Source organism: Thermobia domestica, chromosome 14 (assembly GCF_964235325.1).
Source record: "Thermobia domestica chromosome 14, izTheDome1.hap1.1, whole genome shotgun sequence".
Lineage (NCBI taxonomy): Eukaryota > Metazoa > Arthropoda > Insecta > Zygentoma > Lepismatidae > Thermobia > Thermobia domestica.
Window position 1 is genome coordinate 174,810,965 of NC_137467.1, and position 22,109 is coordinate 174,833,073.

The 22,109-nt window shown below is 35.5% G+C and overlaps 1 protein-coding gene across 1 annotated transcript in view; it reads right to left on the reverse strand.

Annotated features, from left to right (window-relative positions):
- Positions 1-799: 799 nt before the first annotated feature.
- LOC145670116 (nose resistant to fluoxetine protein 6-like) overlaps positions 800-22,109 on the reverse strand; it is a 61,711-nt gene continuing 40,401 nt past the window's right edge. Inside the window, exons 10-13 of the mRNA XM_081738485.1 lie at positions 18,853-19,042; positions 14,462-14,604; positions 4,707-4,815; positions 800-921 (exon numbers count right to left, since the gene is read on the reverse strand). Coding sequence (XP_081594611.1) covers positions 800-921; positions 4,707-4,815; positions 14,462-14,604; positions 18,853-19,042 — 564 coding nt within the window. The remainder of the gene's footprint in view (positions 922-4,706; positions 4,816-14,461; positions 14,605-18,852; positions 19,043-22,109) is intronic.

Below are 22,109 nucleotides of genomic sequence, written 5' to 3' on the forward strand. Positions count from 1 at the left end.
ACAATGAACCCACTGCACAAGAGTGGATAAAACCAAATATTTCATCTTCGTTTTTGTACCTTGCTTGTATACATTTTACAAGTGCAAGGAATCAGGAAACAAATAAACTATCTGCCCATATCTCGAAACATAGCAATTACACCTTATATACTTCTACTTATTCCCACTTCTTGTACCTAAACCAATTTTGGAATAGATTCAGTTGACACAAGTGGTGTGACTCGTTTGGCGAAAACGAAAATCATATTGGAAAACCATATGAAAACCCGGAACTATTCAATTCATGTGAATCAAGAGATCAGATCCAGAGAAAGGATTGAATGTATCATGCAACTTATGGGAAATAAAGGATTGAAAATGATTGAAGAGAATCGATTCAGGGAAAATAACCTGATTGTCCATCACTAATTGCATCAACAATACGGTAGCAGAAGACAGCCCAAATAGGAAGCGATATGAAAATAGCTTTCAACTGGCAGCGGTAGACACGTTGGAACCACTTTTGTCGTATTGCGGGAAAAATTTGTATTTCTATTGGGAATGGAGCATCAAGAAGATCGGTGGTATATTGTTGCTTCATCTATTCAAAATCGTATACAACATAATCTTGTTCTAGATTTCAAGTGAAATTAAAACATTCTGATTTGATTTGAGTTTCAGTTTAGCGGTCTTTTAAGCACTGGGGCAATATGAGACGTGGACCTACAGCTTAACGAGGGAATCGAACCCGTGTCTCCCACGTGAAGACGTATACGGTAACCGCTTAGACACGAGGGAACTCTTATAACATTTTGAAATATTAAACTTCTTCAAATTTAGTTTTATCTCTGAGTTGATTCAAATCGGACAATTTAGTAGCTTGAGTGATAGCATTGTTGTCTTCAGGTTGTTCTTCACTGGGTTGTGATCTTTCATTTTTACCTAAAAGAAAGAGAAACTTTATTTATAAACACAATTAATAATAATGATACTGATAATGGTGGATCAAGAGAATAAATTATAATCTAACGAGATAACGCAGAAATGATAGACATACTGAACCGTTTCCATTAGAATAACGTTCAGATAGCTACATGCCATACCTGATTCACAGAATAAGAAAACTGTACCCATACGTGACTCAGTCCTTAGTTATTCTGTAGCACAATGAAGGTCTTGTATAAAGAAAAATGACATTCAAAGTGTCAGTGAATCTCCAAAACGTGCACAAAAAAAAAAAAAAAAAAAAAATCCAGGATATGACGGTCTCCAAAAACTCATTGCCGCAGCATGTTATAGCCAAACAGTTGCATGTGGCATAATCATCACTGAATTCCAAAATCATCATTAATCCTGTCTGCCAACTGCCAACAAGGCCAGCATGCATGCGTTAACACAACTGCAAATAGCGCAGGGAAAGAGCAAGGGCAGAAGTCTGTACGAGAGCCACTCATTTGGTGACTACTTGAAATTTGTTGTAATAATGGACAAAACATGGATCTACACAAATGACTTCGAAACAATTCGAGCCACGAAATACTGTTAACTTTGTAACGCTAAAAGCTATATATTTTTTAACCAACCCTCGTATACACAAGAGGACATCTTGGAATTAGCGTTTAGCCAGTCGAAATTCGCAGAAGAGCGAAACTATGGAATTTTTTTTATCTAGAAGGTGCTTCTCTTGTAAATACATTTCAGCACCTCTCGCCGAACCTTATTTGGGAAGGTATTTACTCGTTCCCTCACTCACACTTACGCGGTCTGCTGTCCAAGGTATCGATATGTTCGATTATTGATTGATAGTGAACTATCCAACATTTACGTATTAGTTACTCAATTAATAGATATTCACTTTCCTTAGTGGTGTTTAATTGGTTAAAATGTTAAATAATAATGTGCAGTTTTATGGGAACTATATCCCAGTAGCATTCGTATCAACCCGCTCTCTTTGTCCGCACAAAATGTTGATGTGAGAGAGGCGGACAATGCGTCTTAAGTACTGTAATCGAAGAGAAAGATATACAACTCTCCTACCAGAAATTGCGCAGTAGTACGCGACCAAAATGACAATGTTCTTGTCTGTGTTTTATAAAGTGTCATTAGATATTGTGCTACTCTTTGAAATCATCGTTAATATGTAAAATTCAGAATCATTAATCATAATTTCTTCCACCTTTTCTAACACAATTAGTGCGAAAAGGAGCAAAAGGCGGTGATGGTGTGATGAGTATCACGTTGAAATGGAGACGATTATAATAATTGTCTGAGAATAAGAAAGTAGCAGCAAGGAGAAGAAATTTGAAACTTTTCACCGATAGATGGAAGATTTCCGCATTATCGCATCATTTGATATTAATTTCGTTTTCAATTACGCGACCGTATTTCGTTGAAATATGGGCCAGCGAGTGAAACCACCCACATCATATATAGTTATTGTGTAAAATCTTAGTGTTGTTTGCAAATGTGAAATATTAGAAATAAGTCGATATCTTTCATATTATTTTAAAGTTCTTATTCTACCAAGATCAGTGTAAAAATCAATTCTCTAATTTACATATATAATGTCATTAATATATGTCATTAGTGCTTTGTTGTTCATTTGTTGATGGAATGTATTCGTAATGTGCTATGGATGAAAATATTACAGGTAAGATCTTGTGCTGATTATATGATGAAGTGCTTGTGATGATTATATGTTGATTTGTAGATCATGATGTTAATGCAGAACTGTACAATATCACGCTTATCTCTTAGACAACCATTGCGTGATTAGGTTACTTTTATTATTTTTTGGTAGATTCTTCCTTAGGCTACACAAGATATGTGTATTACCCGAACGAATGCTATTTGGGACGATTTTTTTCAAAACTTGAAGTTCAGTCGTAATCGTACCGCGTGGTCTCGTCAGTAACGGTGGGTACTCGGGGAAAACCCCCAATCTATTTAAATAACCTGACAACGAACCCGAAATACCACTCACAAAATGGCTAAGACCTTCACAGGGACCTAACCCCGCTACTCTCATAAAATGGCGCCCGAACAATGACCTTTGTTTCTCTGAGAGAAGGTAAAGTGAACCTCATGTAAAAATCGATGCAACTTTTCGCGTAAACGCAAATAAAGTTTATCGAAGGTGTTTTATAGCTTTATACTGGTTTTTGCTGCAACAGGAAGCTCAAGATTCATAAGGTCGAAAAACATGTCAAAATCAGTGCTTGTTATTACCTATAGTTTCTCTCATTTCCAGTTTACACAGACAAAACACCATATCGTGTGGAACTGCACCAGAACAAACCTTCAATTCACATTGTCAAAAGATCGCTGGCTCTCTGCTGATGCATGACAACTACAACTGGAATCCATGATATTCTGTTCGATGGTAGTCCTGTAAGAGTCCAGGACCTAATGGCATGGATTACTGGATCTCTCGATATTTCAAATGGCTTCTGGCTCTCACAGAAACTGACCTCTGGAAAGCTTACAGGTAGGAGTGGGGCACTATGAGACGCCTAGTATCAAAATCCCCCACATCCATTTCGCTTTGTTTCGAGTAATCTTGCAAAACGTACATTGAAGCTCCATATTCACGCGTCATGGAATTCCTTTAGATCAAACATATAACAAGCAATATACGTATATAACCCAATTTCGGTAAAAAAAAATGGATATTGCAGCTTTTGATACTAGGTGCCTCATATATCCCTGGTTTAGCTGCAACATAGTTTGCAGCAGTAGAAACTAGGATGTCACGCAATGGCCCATATGGACGCTCATCACATCAAGGATGATCGTTGGTGGCAAGTTAGAAATCCAATTTGTTCGGACGGAAACGGATCAGATTTTATTTAGCACACACACACACACACACACACACACACACACACACACACACACACACATATATATATATATATATATATATATATATATATATATATTATAGTATAGTATATTCAAGAAGGGTTCAGAAGATTTAGTACAATTTAACGTTAAATTTACATTCCGTAGAATGATATTTATAGCTTCCCAAACATTTTACTTTACAATATATAAATTTACATGAGAATATATATAGATCCTTGACTATTTCCTAGTTCTGTATATGTATGCACAAATTCAATACACATATCGGGCCAGCACTATGCCAACATGTGGTGTATCTCTAACGTATGCGTAAAGTTATACATTGTCGGAATTAAGAAAAAATAAGTAAAACTGATCACCTCGAAAACAATGGTGTGTATTCATAACACCGATGCCACTCCTTCCAGTATGGCCGTGGTTTCGTCTGAAGGTCATATTGCTTTCCAGTGGAAAGGGCTTAAAACATATCCTATTTTTGTAACTAAATTCGTGGCAGTTGATATAGCCATCGTTTTAGCATATCCTCATTGTGCACAAATTTCCTGTGTACGCCATTTTGCGTGTTTTTTTCGATTTTAGACGTTTACGTTGTTTTGAACATCTCAGCATGGATTTGTCCTACCAAATTGAAACTTTCTGGACGCCTCCAACTCGTGCAGAGCTAAAACTTTGATTTCTTAACATTTTTGCTAAAACCACTTGAAGGGGGTGAAATAATGTCTAATGTAGCAATTCTTTTCTGCGCCATTTCCTTGTAAGAACTGAATGTAACACAATTTAATAATTAGTTGCAGTAATTCCTGTTATATTGTATAATTAATTAGGAAAAAATAAGACAAAATGTATTTATATAAGTTTACCTCCTTTCAGAAGAGATTTTTCAAGCACAATAATTGGAGATTCAAACGTCAGCGAGAGTAGTGCTGCTACTGCGACAATTAAAACTAAATTTCCTATGTAGCTGATAGCCTGTAAATCAAAGTAAAAAATACAAGAAATAATTTAACCACATTCCAAATATGAACGTTATTACAAAGTATATAAAATATCTGTTTTATTTAATTTATTATGGCAATGTAACTTGTTTAAGGAAAGGAAATTGAAACGTGGATATTACGCCATAAGATTAGGACTAGGATTTAGATTTCTGGGCTCTCGGCACCTTATGGTCATTTAGTCCGTCATTTTTGAGGGATGACGTCCTTCGACGATCACACTATCCGAGAAGAGGGAAGGAAGGAAGGATTGGGAAAGGAAAGAAGCGACCAGGGACTGTTATGTTAGATATCATCCCAGTATCTGCCTGGTGTGAATGAGGGAAACCCATTAAAAACCTCTTTCAAGATGGCTGACCTGAAAAAGCTGCTACACTTTTTCGACCGAGTGTCCTTACCGGGAATTGAACCCGTGACTGCTCCTACCAAAGGCGAGAGCGTTAGCAACTACTCCAGTATTACGCCAAAAGAATAGGAAGTATTCCTATACAAGAAGATGCAACGTTCAACCTTCGTAAGAAGGACTCTAGAAAGTACAAAATTACATAGCAACAAGGTAGTTAAGGATCGTGGGGAAGGAGGTGCATTTCGCCAGCCCCCCACCTTGGAGTTTCGAAAAAAAACCTATACCAATCGTTTGTGCTACGTTTGTGCCGGAATGTACCGCAAAAATTTTCGTTTGTACCACTTCCGGTACGAAGTTATAATAGTTTTAAAGTGGGGGGCTGGGGAAACGGCAGCCCCCCACCTTGGAATTTCGAAACGAAACCTATGCCAATCGTTTGTGCTACGTTTGTGCCGGAATGTACCGCAAAAATTTTCGTTTGTACCACTTCCGGTACGAAGTTATAAGGGTTTTAAAGTGGGGGGGCTGGAGAAACGGCAGCCTCCAAACTTGGAATTTCGAAACAAAACCTATGGCAATCGTTTGTGCTACGTTTGTGCCGGAATGTACCGCAAAAATTTTCGTTTGTACCACTTCCGGTACGAAGTTATAAGGGTTTTAAAGTGGGGGGGCTGGAGAAACGGCAGCCTCCACCCTTGGAATTTCAAAACAAAACCTATGCCAATCGTTTGTGCTACGTTTGTGCCGGAATGTACCGCAAAAATTTTCGTTTGTACCACTTCCGGTACGAAGTTATAAGGGTTTTAAAGTAGGGGGGCTGGAGAAACGAAAGCCTGCAACCTTGGAATTTCGAAACAAAAACTATGCCAATCGTTTGTGCAACGTTTGTGCCTGAATGTACCGCAAAAATTTTCGTTTGTACCACTTCCGGTACGAAGTTATAAGGGTTTTAAAGTGGGGGGGCTGGAGAAAAGGCAGCCTCCAAACTTGGAATTTCGAAACAAAAACTATGCCAATCGTTTGTGCTACGTTTGTGCCGGAATGTACCGCAAAAATTTTCGTTTGTACCACTTCCGGTACGAAGTTATAAGGGTTTTAAAGTGGGGAGGCTGGAGAAAAGGCAGCCTCCAAACTTGGAATTTCGAAACAAAACCTATGCCAATCGTTTGTGCTAAGTTTGTGCTGGAATGTACAGTAAAAATTTTCGTTTGTACCACTTCCGGTACGAAGTTATAAGAGTTTTAAAGCGGGGGTTGGGGAAACGGCAGCCCCCACCTAGGAATTTCATAACAAAACCTATGCCAATCCTTTGTGCTACGTTTGTGCCGGAATGTACCGCAAAAATTTTCGTTTGTACCACTTCCGGTACGAAGTTATAAGGGTTTTGAAGTGGAGGGGCTGGAGAAACGAAAGCATCCAACCTTGGAATTTCGAAACAAAACCTATGCCAATCGTTTGTGCTACGTTTGTGCCGGAGTGTACCGCAAACATTTTCGTTTGTACCACTTCCGGTACGAAGTTGTAAGGGTTTTGAAGTGGTGGGCTGGGCCAACGGCAGCCCCCCACCTAGGAATTTCAAAGCAAAATTTATGTCAATCGTTTGTGCTAGGTTTGTGCCTGAATGTACCGCAAAAATTTTCGTTTGTACCACTTCCGGTACGAAGTTATAAGGGTTTATAAGTGGGGGGGCTGGAGAAACGGAAGCCTCCAACCTTGGAATTTCGAAACAAAACCTATGCCAATAGTTTGTGCTACGTTTGTGCCGGAATGTACCGCAAAAATTTTCGTTTGTAATACTTCCGGTACGAAGTTATAAGGGTTTTAAAGTGGGGAGGTGGGGAAACGGCAGCCCGCCACCTAGGAATTTCAAAACTAAACCTATGCCAATCGTTTGTGCTACGTTTGTGCCGGAATTTACCGCAAACAATTTCGTTTGTACCACTTCCAGTACGAAGTTATAAGAGTTTTAATGTGAGGGCTGCGGAAACGGCAACCCCTTCCTTGGAATATCGAAACAAAACCTATGCCAATCGTTTTTGCTACGTTTGTGCCGGAATATGCCGCAAACATTTTCGTTTGTACCACTTCCGGTACGAAGTTATAAGGGTTTTAAAGTGGGAGGGCTGGGAAACAGCAGCCTCCCACCCAAGAATTTCAAAACAAAACCTGTGCCATTCGTTTGTGCTACGTTTGTGCCGGAATGTACCGCAAAAATTTTCGTTTGTACCACTTCCGGTACGAAGTTATAAGGGTTTATAAGTGGGGGGCTGGAGAAACGGAAGCCTCCAACCTTGGAATTTCGAAACAAACCCTATGCCAATCGTTTGTGCTACGTTTGTGCCGGAATGTACCGCAAAAATTTTCGTTTCTACCACTTCCGGTACGAAGGTATAAGGGTTTTAATGTGGGGGGGCTGGAGAAACGGCAGCCTCCAACCTTGGGATTTCAAAACAAAACCTATGCCAATCGTTTGTGCTACGTTTGTGCCAGAATGTACCGCAAAAATTTTCGTTTGTACCACTTCCGGTACGAAGTTATAAGGGTTTTAAGGTGGGAGGGCTGGAGAAATGGCAGCCTCCCTACTTGGAATTTCGAAACAAAACCTATACCAATCGTCTGTGCTATGTTTGTGCCGGAATGTACCGCAAAAATTTTCGTTTGTACCACTTCCGGTACGAAGTTATAATAGTTTTAAAGTGGGGGGCAAAATTCAGAAACATCAAATTCAATACAAATAGAGATAGAAACATTGAGTTAACGGGAATCGTTAGTGCGCTTATAAGCACTAAGCACTAACGTTAGTGGTATCATATTTTGGGATTTATTCAATAAATTTGGTGAGGTGGTCAACTTCAGAAATATCAAATTCTATACAAATAGGGGTAGAAACATGGGGTTAATGTCAAACGTTAGTGCATCGTTAGTGCACTTAAACGTACTAAGCAATATCGTTGGTGCTACCATATTTTGGAATTCATTCAACATTTTTGGTGGGATGGGCAACTTCAGTAATTTCAAATTCTATACAATACAAATAGAGATAGGAACATAGAGTTAACGGCAATCGTTAGTGCATCGTTAGTGCACTTAAAATACTAAACACTGACGTTAGTGCTACAGTATTTTGGGATTTATTCAAGATTTTAGATGGGGGACAACTTCAGAAATATCAAATTCTTTACAAATAATGGTAGAAACATGCCTGTTAAAGACAATCGTTATTGCATCGTTAGTGCACTTAAACGCAATAAGCACTAACGTTAGTGCTACCATATTTTGGGATTTATTCAAGATTTCTGGTGGGACCAACTTCAGAAATATCAAATTTCATACAAACATTTAGTGCTTTCTAGAAGCACTAACAATACACTAATGAATGGCATTAATTTTTTGTTAGTGCTTGAAGTTGACGCAAGTTCACCGTGCCCTCCAAAGATATTGTACCTGTAGCACCTACACTAATGAAGTACTAACGTTAGGGGTTGGTGCACTAAGAACCACTAACAATTGCACTAGAAGATATCATTAGTGCTTTTGAATATGGCGGAAATTTGATGCAATTAAAAATTCCCAATAAATGTCTTATAGGAGTTTATTGACATTTAATTGTCCATAACTACACTAATATTGAAGGACAAACGAAACTGTTAGTGTTTTCTAGAGGCACTAACGATGCACTAACGATTGCACTAGAATAGATCATTAGTACTCTTGAATTTGACGGAAATTTGACGCAATGAAAAATTTCCCATAAATTTATTATGTTTCGTTACATGTAATTGGCCATAACTAAACTAATATTGAAGTTCTAACTAAATTGTTAGTGTTTTCCAGAAGCACTACCAATGCACTAACGAATGGCACTAAGTTTTAGTTAGTGCTTGAAGTGGGGGCGCTAAGTTCACTCTGGCCTCAAAAGGTATTTTAATTGTAGCACATTTACTAATGAAGCACTAACCTTAGGTGTAGATGCGCTAAGAAGCACTAACAATGCACTAACGATCGCTCTAGAAGAGATCATTAGTGATTGTGAATTTGGCGGAAATTTGATTCAATGAAAAATTTGCCTAAATTTCTTGTGAGTCTCGTGATATGTAATTGGCCATAACTACACTAATAGTGAAGCACTAGCAAAATTGTTAGTGCTTTATAGAAGCACTAACGAATTGGACTATTTTTCCGTTAGTGCTTAAAGTGTCGGTGCGAAATTCACGCTGACTTCCCCATAGTTTTTTTTTACTTGTAACACCTACACTAATGAAGCACTAACGTTAGGTGTTTGTGCTCTAAGAAGCAATTACGATGCACTAACAATTGCACTAACAGAGGTAATTAGTGCTTTTGAATAAGATGGGAATTTGATACAATGAATAATTCCCCATGTGTTTCTTATGGGAGTTTTGAGACTTATAATTGGCCATTTCTACACTAATGGTGAAACACTAACGAAACTACTTGTATCTTCTAGAAGTACTAACAATGCACTAACGTATAAAACTAATTTTTTCGTTAGTGCTTGTAGTGGGGGCTAAGTTCACGATAAATTCGAAAGTTTTCTTTCCTTGTAATATTAGTGCTTCCTAGTGCACCAACACCTAAGTTTCGTGCTTCATTAGTGTAGGTGCTACAAGTAAGAAACCTTTGCGGGCCAGCGTGAACTTGGTTCTCACTTCAAGCAGTAACGAAAAATAAGTCCATTCGTTAATGTATCGTTAGCGCTTCTGCAAAACACTCATAGTTCCGTTAATGCTTAACTATTGATATAGATATGGCCAATTATATGCCACAAAAATCCCATAAGAGATTCATGTGGAATTTTTAATTGCGTCAAATTTCCGCCAAAATCAAAAGCACTAAAGACCTCTTCTACTGAAATCATTAGTGTTTCTTAGTGCATTAAAACCTAACGTTAGTTCTTCATTAATGTAGGTCCTACAAGTAAAAAAACCTTTGGAAGCTTTCATGAACTTGGCGCCCCACTTCAACCAATAACGAAAAAATTAGAGCCGTTTTCGTTAGTGCTTCACTATTAGTGTAGTTATATCCAGTTACATCTCAGGAAACTCACATAAGAAATTTAAGGGCAGTTTTTTCTTGTGTCAAATTTCTGCCAAATTAAAAAGCACTAAAAATCATTTCCAGTACAATCCTTAGTGCATCGTTAGTGCTTCTTCGTGCACCAACCTCTAACATTAGTGCTTAATTAGTGTAGGTGCTACAAGTAAAATATCTTTGGTGGTCAGCGTGAATTTGCGCCCTCTTCAAGCACTAACAAAGTAATTAGTGCATTCGTTACTGATTCCTGAAAATACTGACACTTTGTATGGAATTTGATATTTCTGAAAATGGCCCCCACCAAAAATTTTGAATACATTTCAAAATGTGGTAACACTAACGTTACTGCTTAGTGCATTTAAGTGCACTAATCACGCTCTAACGATTGCCGTTAACTCCATGTTTCTACCTCTATTTGTATAAAATTTGATATTTTTGAAGTTGGCCCCCCACCAAAGATCTTAAAAAAATCCCAAAATATGGTAGCACTAACGTTAGTGCTTATTGCGTTTAAGTGCACTAACAATGCACTAACGATTACCGTCAACCCCATGTTTCTACCTCTATTTGTATAGAATTTGATATTTCTGAAGTTGCCCCTCCCACCGAAAATCTTGAATAAATCCCAAAATATGGTAGCACTTACGGTAGTGCTTAGTGTGTTTAAGTGCACTAACGATGCACTAACGATGCGCTATGTTTAGTGAAAATCTGTCTGCATAAAGATGGGTGGGGGGCTAACTTCATATGAAGTTGGTCCCCCACCAAAATCTTCAATATCTCGTAAACGCTGATAGCACTAACGTTAGTTCTAAATGCACTGACGTGCACTAACGATGCATTAACGATGTGCAACGTTTGGTGTAATTTGGAAGAGGTGGGGGGCCAACTTCAGGCACGTATTTTTTTGCGGTACATTCCGGTAAAAACGTACCACAAACGATTGACATAGTCTTATCTCGAAATTCCAAGATGGGGGGTTCTGGAAACGGCAGCCCCGTAGTTTGAACTGTAAAAGTTAAAACTGTCATACTTTTGTACTGGAAGTGATACAAACAAAAATGTTTGCGATACATTCCGACACAAATGTTGTTAAACGATTTGCATAGGTCTCGTTTCGAAATTAAGAGGGGGTATGAAAATGGCAGCCCCGTAGTTTGAAACTCTCGTATCTTTGTACCGGAAGTGGTACAGAAAAGAGTTTAGCGAAACGTTCCTGTTCAAAAGTAGTGCAAAGAGTGGGCATAGGTTTCATTTCGAAATTCCTCGGTGGGGGCTGCCGTTTCCCCCGCCCCCCACTTTAAAAACCTTATAACTTCGTACCGGAAGTGGTACAAACAAAAATTTTTGCGGTACATTCCGGCACAAACGTAGCACAAACGATTGGCATAGGTTTCGTTTCGAAATTCCAAGGTGGGGGCTGCCGTTTCCCCAGCCCCCCCACTTTAAAACCCTTATAGCTTCGTACCGGAAGTGGTACAAACGAAAATTTTTGCAGTACATTCCGGCACAAACGATTGGCATAGTTTTTGTTTCGAAATTCCAAGGTTGGAGGTTTCCGTTTCTCCAGTCCTTACTTTAAAACCCTTATAACTTCGTACCGGAAGTGGTACAAACGAAAATTTTTGCGGTACATTCCGGCACAAACGTAGCACAAACGATTGACATAGGTTTTGTTTTGAAATTCCAAGTTTGGAGGCTGCCGTTTCTCCAGCCCCTCACTTTAAATGACTTATAATTTCGTACCGGAAGTGGTACAAACGAAAATTTTTGCGGTACATTCCGGCACAAACGTAGCACAAACGATTGCCATAGGTTTTGTTTCGAAATTCGAAGTTTGGAGGCTGCCGTTTCTCCAGCCCCCCCCCTCACTTTAAAACCCTTATAACTTCGTACCGGAAGTGGTACAAACGAAAATTTTTGCGGTACATTCCGGCACAAACGTAGCACAAACGATTGGCATAGGTTTTGTTTTGAAATTCCTAGGTGGGGGGGCTGCCGTTTCCCCAGCCCCCCACTTTAAAACCCTTATAACTTCGTACCGGAAGTGGTACAAACGAAAATTTTTGCGGTACATTCCGGCACAAACGTAGCACAAACGATTGGCATAGGTTTCGTTTCGAAATTCCAAGGTGGGGGGGCTGCCGTTTCCCCAGCCCCCCACTTTAAAACTATTATAACTTTGTACCGGAAGTGGTACAAACGAAAATTTTTGCGGTACATTCCGGCACAAACGTAGCACAAAACGATTGGCATAGGTTTTTTTTCGAAACTCCAAGGTGGGGGGGCTGGCGAAATGCACCTTGGGAAAGGATGTAACTTTGTAGCTGCGAGAAATTAGGCGTTAGAGTCAGAACGTGAAATGTAATGAGAGCTGATGATCGAAATGATTGTTATTGTTGAAGATTACATAAGTAACTACCCCACATTGTTATTACTGTGTCTGGAAAACTGCAATAGAAAAGCTTTCTACCATTTCAATAAAAAAGGCCAATTCAATTAAGTACTGTATTGTTCTGGAGTGATGTCTATTCATTTGTCAAATATAAATAATTTAATTATTTTATTATTGGCATACCATTAAGTTTGTAACAGTAGCTTACAAATTGTGACATTTGGTTGAGTTACGAATTTTTAGGCGACCTACGAAGGTTTCCCAAAGTTTTGATGTAGTTAGACTCTAAGACAATTGAATTTATAGTTGTAAAACATTGTCACTATATTAGTCACAGAATAAAATGAACTTTCAACTAATCTTTTGTGATAAACACAGATCAGTTGCATGTTCACTTTATCCTCTGACTAATATAGTGACATGTTTTACAACTACAAATTCAATTGTCTTTTTTGTGATTAACACATATTAGTTGCAAGTTCACTTTATCCCCTAATATAGTGACATGTTTTACAACTATAAATTCAATTGTCTTAAAGTCTTTCGTGAATAACACAGATAACTGAGAGGGAAAATATAATTTTGTTCTATATTACTATGTGGAGAGTTATTATTTTCTTTACATGAAACACTAGCTGAAATGCGACTACTTTGCACCTTGAGAATAGGTCCATGTAATCCATTTGAACCATTTTCTCCTTAGGATACGTATTTTATATCCCCGTGGTGATGCGACTGAACTTCTGGGTAAACGAGTGCCTCTATTCATCTCATTGACCCCGAAAATATGGATTAAATACCAATATGAGTCGTTTTCGATTATTTGCATATGCCATTCTTTTCTATCCACTACCCTCACCTATTGAGAATTTGGACTTAAATGGAATAGGAAATGTCACTATCCATCTCAGCGATCTCGAGAATTAGTGAGTGTCAAAATAAGTATTAAAATGAACAAAATTTCAATATTTTTCTACAATTTTTATAAAAGATGCAAACTGAGTTCAGATTAATCGTGTACATATATTTTGTATATTAACACGGTGGATATTATTATTATTATTATTATTATTATTATTATTATTATTAATAATAATAATAATAATACCAACAGAGAGAGAATGGCTCTTATATACATGGTGTTTCAAAACAACACCGACAACGTTTGGTCGGTGATTGCTGACACTAAATTAAGAGAAAAAGTATAGACCAACCTGGATGCACAAACGCTTCCTTTCGGAGTTATAGGCTGCCGAAAACATGAAAAATTCAATTTTAAAGGTTGATAGCTCCAATACTATGGGACCTAGCGTACTCGTGTCAAGACTTTACTTAGGAACTAATATGCGCCCTATCCAAATATCCATGTTTCAGAATTCTAAGGTACTTCCACAACAATTTTTATAGAGGTAGTTTGTGAGGACTTCAATTTATATGCCCGTAGTCAAACTCCCTCTTTAAAAATTGTTGCGTGAGTACCTTAGGATTCTGAAACATGGATTTTTGGATAGGGCACATATTAGTTCCTAAGTAAAGTCTTGACCCGACTACGGTAGGTTATATAGTTTTGAAGCTAAGGGCTTTAAAGTTCATTTTTTTCATGTTTCCGGCACCCTCTAACTCCGAAAGAAAGCATTTGTGCACCGAAGTTTTTCTATACTTTTTGTCTTATCTTGGTGTCAGGAATCACCTCCCAAACGTTGTCGGTGTTGTCTTGAAACACCCTGTATATATAGATAGAAATACATGATTAGTAAAGAAAAAAGTGTTAGTTGGCAAACAGAAAACGAACCGGAAAAATGTTCATAAATTCTAAAAACTTACCATTAAATAAGTCGAGTAGTAAATCGGATTTTTAATTGTTCCCATTTCATATATTAGGATCATATAGTGCACAAGATAAGCACAATAAGTCAATCTACTCAACGGTTGAAACAACTTCCAACATAACAAGGTATTCATTGGACCTGCAACAACAATAAATTTAATAAGTAGAACGCTGCCTGAGTAGTTTATAATCATTCTGTAAGAAGTAGATAAACAATACATCATTTCCTTTTATGAAACTTTCAATAAAGTAGATAAACAATACATTATTTTCTTCTTTGAAACTTTCAATAAAGTAGCTAAACAATACATTATTTCCTTCTTTGAAACTTTCAATAAAGTAGATAAACAATACATTATTACCTTCTTTGAAACTTTGAATAAAGTACTTCATGAATGACACACATATTTTGTTTTTTAACAAATTATATCCTTTTTAGTAAGTATTGTGCGTAGGTAGTTAAATGAGTGGTCTTATTGATTTTTGTATGAAATATGTAATAAATGTGTTATTCATAAATTCTAAATTGGTTGTATAGTTTTCATTTTTGTACAATCTTTATTAATATTTTTATACATCTTTTCAATATGTCACTTTTTAGACTTCTAGATATGGCCCGCATTAATACGAAATACAGTTGATTGATATAAAATACAATCACTCAGTCACTGTTTCAAGACTTGATAACTGTTTCGAGTTCAGTGTTGGTTGCACTTTAGTATAAGCTGTAATTAAGAAAGTGTTACAGTTAAATCGTGTAATAATAGGATAGCCTGTTCAAGTAGTTCGTTTCCAGTATCTAGAATTTTATTTATTAATGTTAAAATTTATTGTGGCTAAATTTTAGCCGCCCGAAAGCTCATGAGCCAATACCACGCGTGAACAAAATCTTGCCGCCCAAAATCACACAAGCCGAAATTTCGTTTGATCAAAACTTTTTGGGCCAAATATCGTTGGGTTCAAAACTCGCAGGCCGAAATCTCAAACATGAAAAAAGAAAAGCTTCACCATAACATCATATTAGTGACTCGGCGAAACATAATATATGTAATAGTTTTGAACTTGCGACTAAACTGCGAAAGAAAGTTCACTATCATGTAATTCAATGTAACGACAAATATCAAACAAGCTTTCCCTGCCATCAACCGTTAGATTTCTATATTCGAAATTAAATTACCTACATACTGTTTTGTGGTTTAATCACTATCTATTGACCTAATACCTCAGTTTTACCGGAAGTGGCGCTTACCATTATGTTTGTCGGAATTGTTCAAATATAAAAATTATGTAGTCAAAATAATAATAATAATAATAATAATAATAATAATAATAATAATAATAATAATAATAATAATAATAATAATAATAATAATAATAATAATAATAATAATAACAATAATAATAATCCGATATAAAAATAAAGGTTAAAAATTATTGGATATATAACCTCAAAATGAGCACAACTCAGGAAAAATGTTATCCATCCAACATATTTTAATTAATTTATTTGATGACAGTGAATTACGGGATCCATAGGGCGTTCAAACTTTATGCCGGAAATGTAGTTTATCGCTAATCCCTTAAGTTAAGACGATGAGACTCTATATAAATTAATTTTAAAGAGTGGAAACAAGCTTGAGGTTCTCTCTTTTTCTTTTTCAAAATTCAGCAAAAAGGAATAGGTAATTTTTATAGTTTTTCCTTGCATTTAAATCGATGTCATCACTTAAAAGCGACTGAACTATTTGAAATAAATTTTATCCTCCTTTTGTACTATAGTCAGATTTATGTGTAAGCTGCAAAATAAAAAAGAAAAGAAGTTTTCTGTTGAACTTAAAATAGTTCCTGCACATTCGAAGAGCTAAAATAGCAAATTAGTAACATGTTGCTGGGAGAAGGAAGAAGAGGAAAAGCACCGTCCGGATCCATATCTGAGCACGTCCGTGAAACAAAGGGATCTGTCCCATAATAATACTTACATTCTTATCGAGACAAGAAATTTGTCCATATTATGGAGGTGTCCGTTAAAGAAGGATATATATACAGCAAGATTCTGCATTGAAGATATTACTATGGCGAAATTTCCTCCCACGCGATATTGAACGCAGGGCTTTGTTCTAGCGAGATTTCGTTCCGCGAGGTTTTCCCGAGGTAAGAGTTCGTCGCACGACATTTTGGTCCACGAGGTTTCGGGCGGTGAGGTTTTGGCTGCGAGATTTAGTGCTCATACCCTGATAGACAGGCTTTGCACATCGAATACAGCGGCTAGTAGAGTCATGATGTTTTTATAAATTGTATCAAGTTCGTTAGCTTAAACTGGAAACGATCTTCTGTACATTGAAACAATAATAATCATAGTACTCAAAATTACGAAGTTTTAGTTATTTTTTTTCGACAGTTGAAAGTACTTTTAAAGTCTAAGATGTATAAAATAATATACTGTTTTCTTTCCTATGTAGGTTTGCTTACTCATGCTGATCGGAAACGTTGTAACCTACTCATTGTTTCCTTTTGGGCTTAAAAACTGAATCTTAAACATTAAAAATCACAGATTATACACTACACAATATTCACGTACTGGATTTCTAGTAAAACCTATTACTACATGTCTCCTGAGACCACGATTTGACGCTTGTTATAGAGAAAAAGATACTATATGGTTATCTAATGGAGTGTATAATAGGATTCGTGATTGTAGACCCAATGTTTTAAAACTGTAACATGTTCTCCTGAATCACATTTTTACAATTATTCAGATACTAAACATTTCACGTCAATGCTTAAATACAACTTTATGTTTATGAAAAATGTTTACAAACACATTAATGCATTAAAGATTATTAAAAGATTCTAGGCCATGTGAGTTTTTAACGGACATCGTCGTGTTCGTGGATTGTTTGGAGTTCTTCCGTTTCCTTCCACATTATTACTTAACCAGTTATTTAATAATAATTTATTTTCATTAATTATTGTTCTCCTTTAGGCCAAAGAAAATGATCGTAGGATGTTAAATTGAAGTTTTCATTACATAACTGAATCAATATCAACTAACATATGTTTTATAAAATGTTTAGCAAATTAAATGTTTCTGGAGAATGTTAAAACTATTACATGTTTCACAAAGTTGTTTGCTTAATAAATGTATTATAAAACGTATAGCTCATAACATGTTTCGCAAAACACTTACCTAATTTAATCTTTCAATTCTTACACTTATTAAATGCTTCACGGAATGTTTGGCTAACTAAACGTTTTATCAAACTTATAGCTAATGAAATGTTTCACAAACTTAACTAAATATTCTATATATTTTTAGTGCTATTAAATCTTTAATTAATTAATTTATAAAAAGTTTATCTAGCTAAAAGTTCTCCAAAATGTTTCGCTTTTATAAATGTTTTATAAAACATTTAGGTAATGAAAATATCTTACAAGTCATTTAATAAAATGCAATCAAATGTAGTCATCTAATAAAATGCAATAAATATTTTTTTCAACTATTAAATGTTTCGCCATTTTTTAAATAAAATATGTATCTAATTAATTGTTTCAGAAGTGTAGATTTTTAAATGTTTCACAAAACGTTTCCTAACTAACCGCTGTATAAAATGTTGGTGTATAATTAAATGTTCTATGAAATGTTTTGGTAAAACATTTAAGTAACAATAATGGATAACTAGATGTTTTTCAAATTTTTCACAAGTAAATATTTTACAAAATTTGGTAAACTAACATACTTATAAAACATGTAGCTAATTACGTGCTTCAAAAACTTTAAAGTTATTAATTATTTCCCAAATATTTGATTATCTAAACGTTTATAAATCGTTTAAGTTAATGCTTTAAATGTTTGGCTGACAAAAAGTTTTAGAATTTATTTAGCACAAATGTTTTACGAAGTAATTCCCTAATCAATTATTCCAATAAACGTTTATCTATTATTACTTAAATATTTCAGAAATGTTTGGGATTTTAAAAATTTAAGGTTTGATTTAGCAAATGTTTAAACGCTTAAATTAGTATCGTGTATTTAGTTCTTACTCTATATTTTTTAGTTTATAGTATAACATCTATAGATTTTTAATTTAATTTCCTACAATTATACTATTCATTCTAATAACAATGATAACTGAATTATAATAGTGGCAAAACAGGTGCTATGATAGTGGGGAAAACTAGATAAATCTGTACAAATTTTATGTATACCTAAGTTAACTACTACAATTTCACTTAGTTGAAATAAAGTCGGAGAGTATATACATTAGAAGTGAGCTCTCTGAAAAAAAAACTACTACGTTCGTCTAGTACAATCTTATTTAAAATGAGAAACAAATTCAATAAATAATTGTATCATTTAAAATAAATTTTAAAATGTTAAATATTGTACCTCCATGTCCCGTGACACAAGCTAGAACAATCCATCCGATACAAATGGACCAAACGAAACGATGAAAACCCCCGTAAAATGCTGCTTCTAGATTGTTGTAGACATGGTCCTTTCTGTAGTAAATGCTAAGCGTACATATAGTTGTTAAACTTAAAGTAGTAGATATTGTCCATCCGAGGTAAACGCAAATCTGGAAAATAAAGAAAGCAGCAGAGTTTTAATATTCATCTTACTATTTGTTGATATTGTCAATCTGGGTTGTCACTCTTTTAAAATTTACTGTGGAGTATAGCATATTATAAAATAGAGCACTTGGAGTAGACTCAGATTGGTGTCATTAGCTCAAGGCACATCTTAAATTATGTATATTGCTAATGTTAAAACGAACGCACCTAAAATGTGCTATGAGTTACTTTCTTTAAAGTGGACAAAATAGAACCGTATGTTTAAATGAGAAACACAATTCAAAGTAGTAGTTAACATTTATTTAGTCTCATTTCTACCAAGAACCACCAGCTGCGTGAAGCAATTTCTGATTTAGACAGAAACATTCTATTCGTGTAACTTTATAACTATTTGATTCTAAATCTTAATGACTAACTGCGACCAGGGGCGGATTCAGTGGGAGGCGATCGGGCGATCGTCATCCAGAAGAGGAAACTTTCTTCTTTCGTATATAAATAAAACCCATCACAGAATTTGGAGATCTTAAAAGTACCTTTAAGTAGCAATATTACAACCCACCGCCCCCGCCCTCAGAAGTCCAGTCTAACTGCGACTAAGATTCACAATGTACTGTTATTAAACATCCACGTTGTCATTTAAGGTGTGACTCTAACAGAAAGTTCAATTCTGATTCTAACCCAGACTAATCCAGACCGACTGCGACGAAATAAACTGCAGTATTCATGCAACAAAGATTGTATTCATATAAGAAGCACTGCAGCTCGTGTTTCTTAAAATTCGGGCTCAAATCATTACATGAACAGATGAGATTTCTGTGAAGAAATTTTAGTTAGCCGATTCCTCCTAAAGGTTGAGCGTCGTAAATTTTACATAACTTATAACGTTATCGGATGCAATGTGTTTGTGTTAACAACAAAACATAAAATTACAAAACTTCTTACCAGTACATTTCCAAAAAAAAACCTTTCAAACAATTTACAACATTCACAAACTGTTTGTATGAAACTGAAGTACCAAAACAAAAACAAAAATAATATTTGAAAGTCTTCCAAACTGAAATTGCAATACAATATTTCCAATAATGGGAATAGAATATTAAAACTCCTTGACAATATTTTAGAGACAATTATCCAAGTACATATTTGTAATTAAGCATTTTTTTCGAGAATTGTAGTCATGATGTAGAATTGTTGACAGTTTAATTCCATGATTATTGTACTAGTTAATTTACTGGTTTCCTAAGATTTATTAACGTATTGAAGTTGATGTATTTGATATTACTACTATGATATATTTTAAATTAAATTAAACAACATTGTTCTGTTACAGGACAAGGACTGTACTTGATGCAAATAATATTGAAACTGATAAATTAAAAATTAAAAGAATACTGAGACTTTAAATTAGCAAGTTTATTGCTTATGACTTTGTAAACTAACCAGTAAAACGATTATCGAGAGCATTGTAAATAAAAATAATAATCAGAAGTTAAATTATGTTTTGCTTTAAAAGTGCAAAATGAAGTATGAAGAATCTATACCATGCTCTTAGCCAGTACAGAATCTTCAACTTATTCAACTAGAACAAAACTACCGTCTTTTTGCAATATGTTCCACTTAGTGGGATAATAAATCTTGTATTGAAGATGCTTCAGAAATCAGTCCCGTGCCGTGAGGAAGACAAGCGGAGTGGCGGCAGCGGGCGCTGAAGTAAGACAGCGCAAAATTCGAAAGGAAAAAGTATATATATCAGGAAAAAATATAAAAAGTGCTCAAAATCAAGGAAAATCAGAGTATAGTTTTGAAAATTGTCTGTTGACCTCACTCATATGAAAGGGGGCGCCGTCGTATATTCTCGCCCCGAGTGCTGATTTACCACGGTACGTCACTGCAACAAATACATTTGAAATCTGTCCTATCAATATAGTCTACCTTGTAGTATGACAGGAACATTTCGGGTACTATAGATAATGTATAATGAAAGCGAACTTAAATCTTGAAATATTAGTTCTCGACAAATCTTGAAGTCTCGGTCTGGTTTCCAATTATTCAAATACTCTTGTTGCTAATACTGCAAGTCAAACTACAAAATACTGAGAAGAAACTAGATCTTTTACACCCCTTTGATTCTTTCTCACCACCTTCATAATAAATTGGAATTAACTTGTTTGTCCTCACCAACTTTATAGATTGTACTCTACATTTTGAGTAGTAGTAGTAAAAAAAAAGAAAAGACCTTGACTAGGAATGACACTATTTCGCCAGGAGGTAAAAGGATTCACTTTTGCAGAAGATGGGCTAATGTTAACAAACTTTAGGTAAAGCTCAAAAAACATACATATAATGGAAAAGTTGAGATACGCCACAAAGAAACATAGTAGAAAGGCAAAAGCTAGAATAAAAGAAACTTGGCAACTAGACAAATTACAGAAAGAAAGTAAAACTGGTAATTAGTTACCGGTAACTAAATTTTATTATTAGTGAATACTTAAAATGCTAACGAGAAAGGAAAGCTAAGGTTTAAATGATGATGGACACTTTTAGGGGGAAAAAATGTATTCTATATCGCTGAGTATATCGTTTACATCAGGCACGTGCACATCTCGTATGAAATATTATAAGAAGAAAAAAAAGTTGAGCATTGCGCGCAAGCAACGGAAAGGAACTAAAGTCTATCTAAATGTGATGTGGATAAGAATGGACACAAATGACTAGGTTGTTCAGGAAAAACAGTGAGAAAATATTTAATAATATAAGAGAAATGTCATTTTATTGAATATTACTAAGAATAGAAATTCAGTTAATTAGGGTATCGAAGAGGAAAAGTATTCTAAAGTAGGTGGTAGAAAATTGTATGAAAGAATATAATGGAAAGGATATCCCATTAAATTAGGAGATACTACATAGGGAAACACCCAGACAAAGACAAAGTTCAGAATGTACTGAAACACATAGAACACATTGAATGTACTGAAACATACTGCGAACGATGACAATTGTTAGAATTCCAACGACATTTTAACAGATTTATTTAACATTCTCAGGCAAAATAGTCATTACCTTTATTGCTTA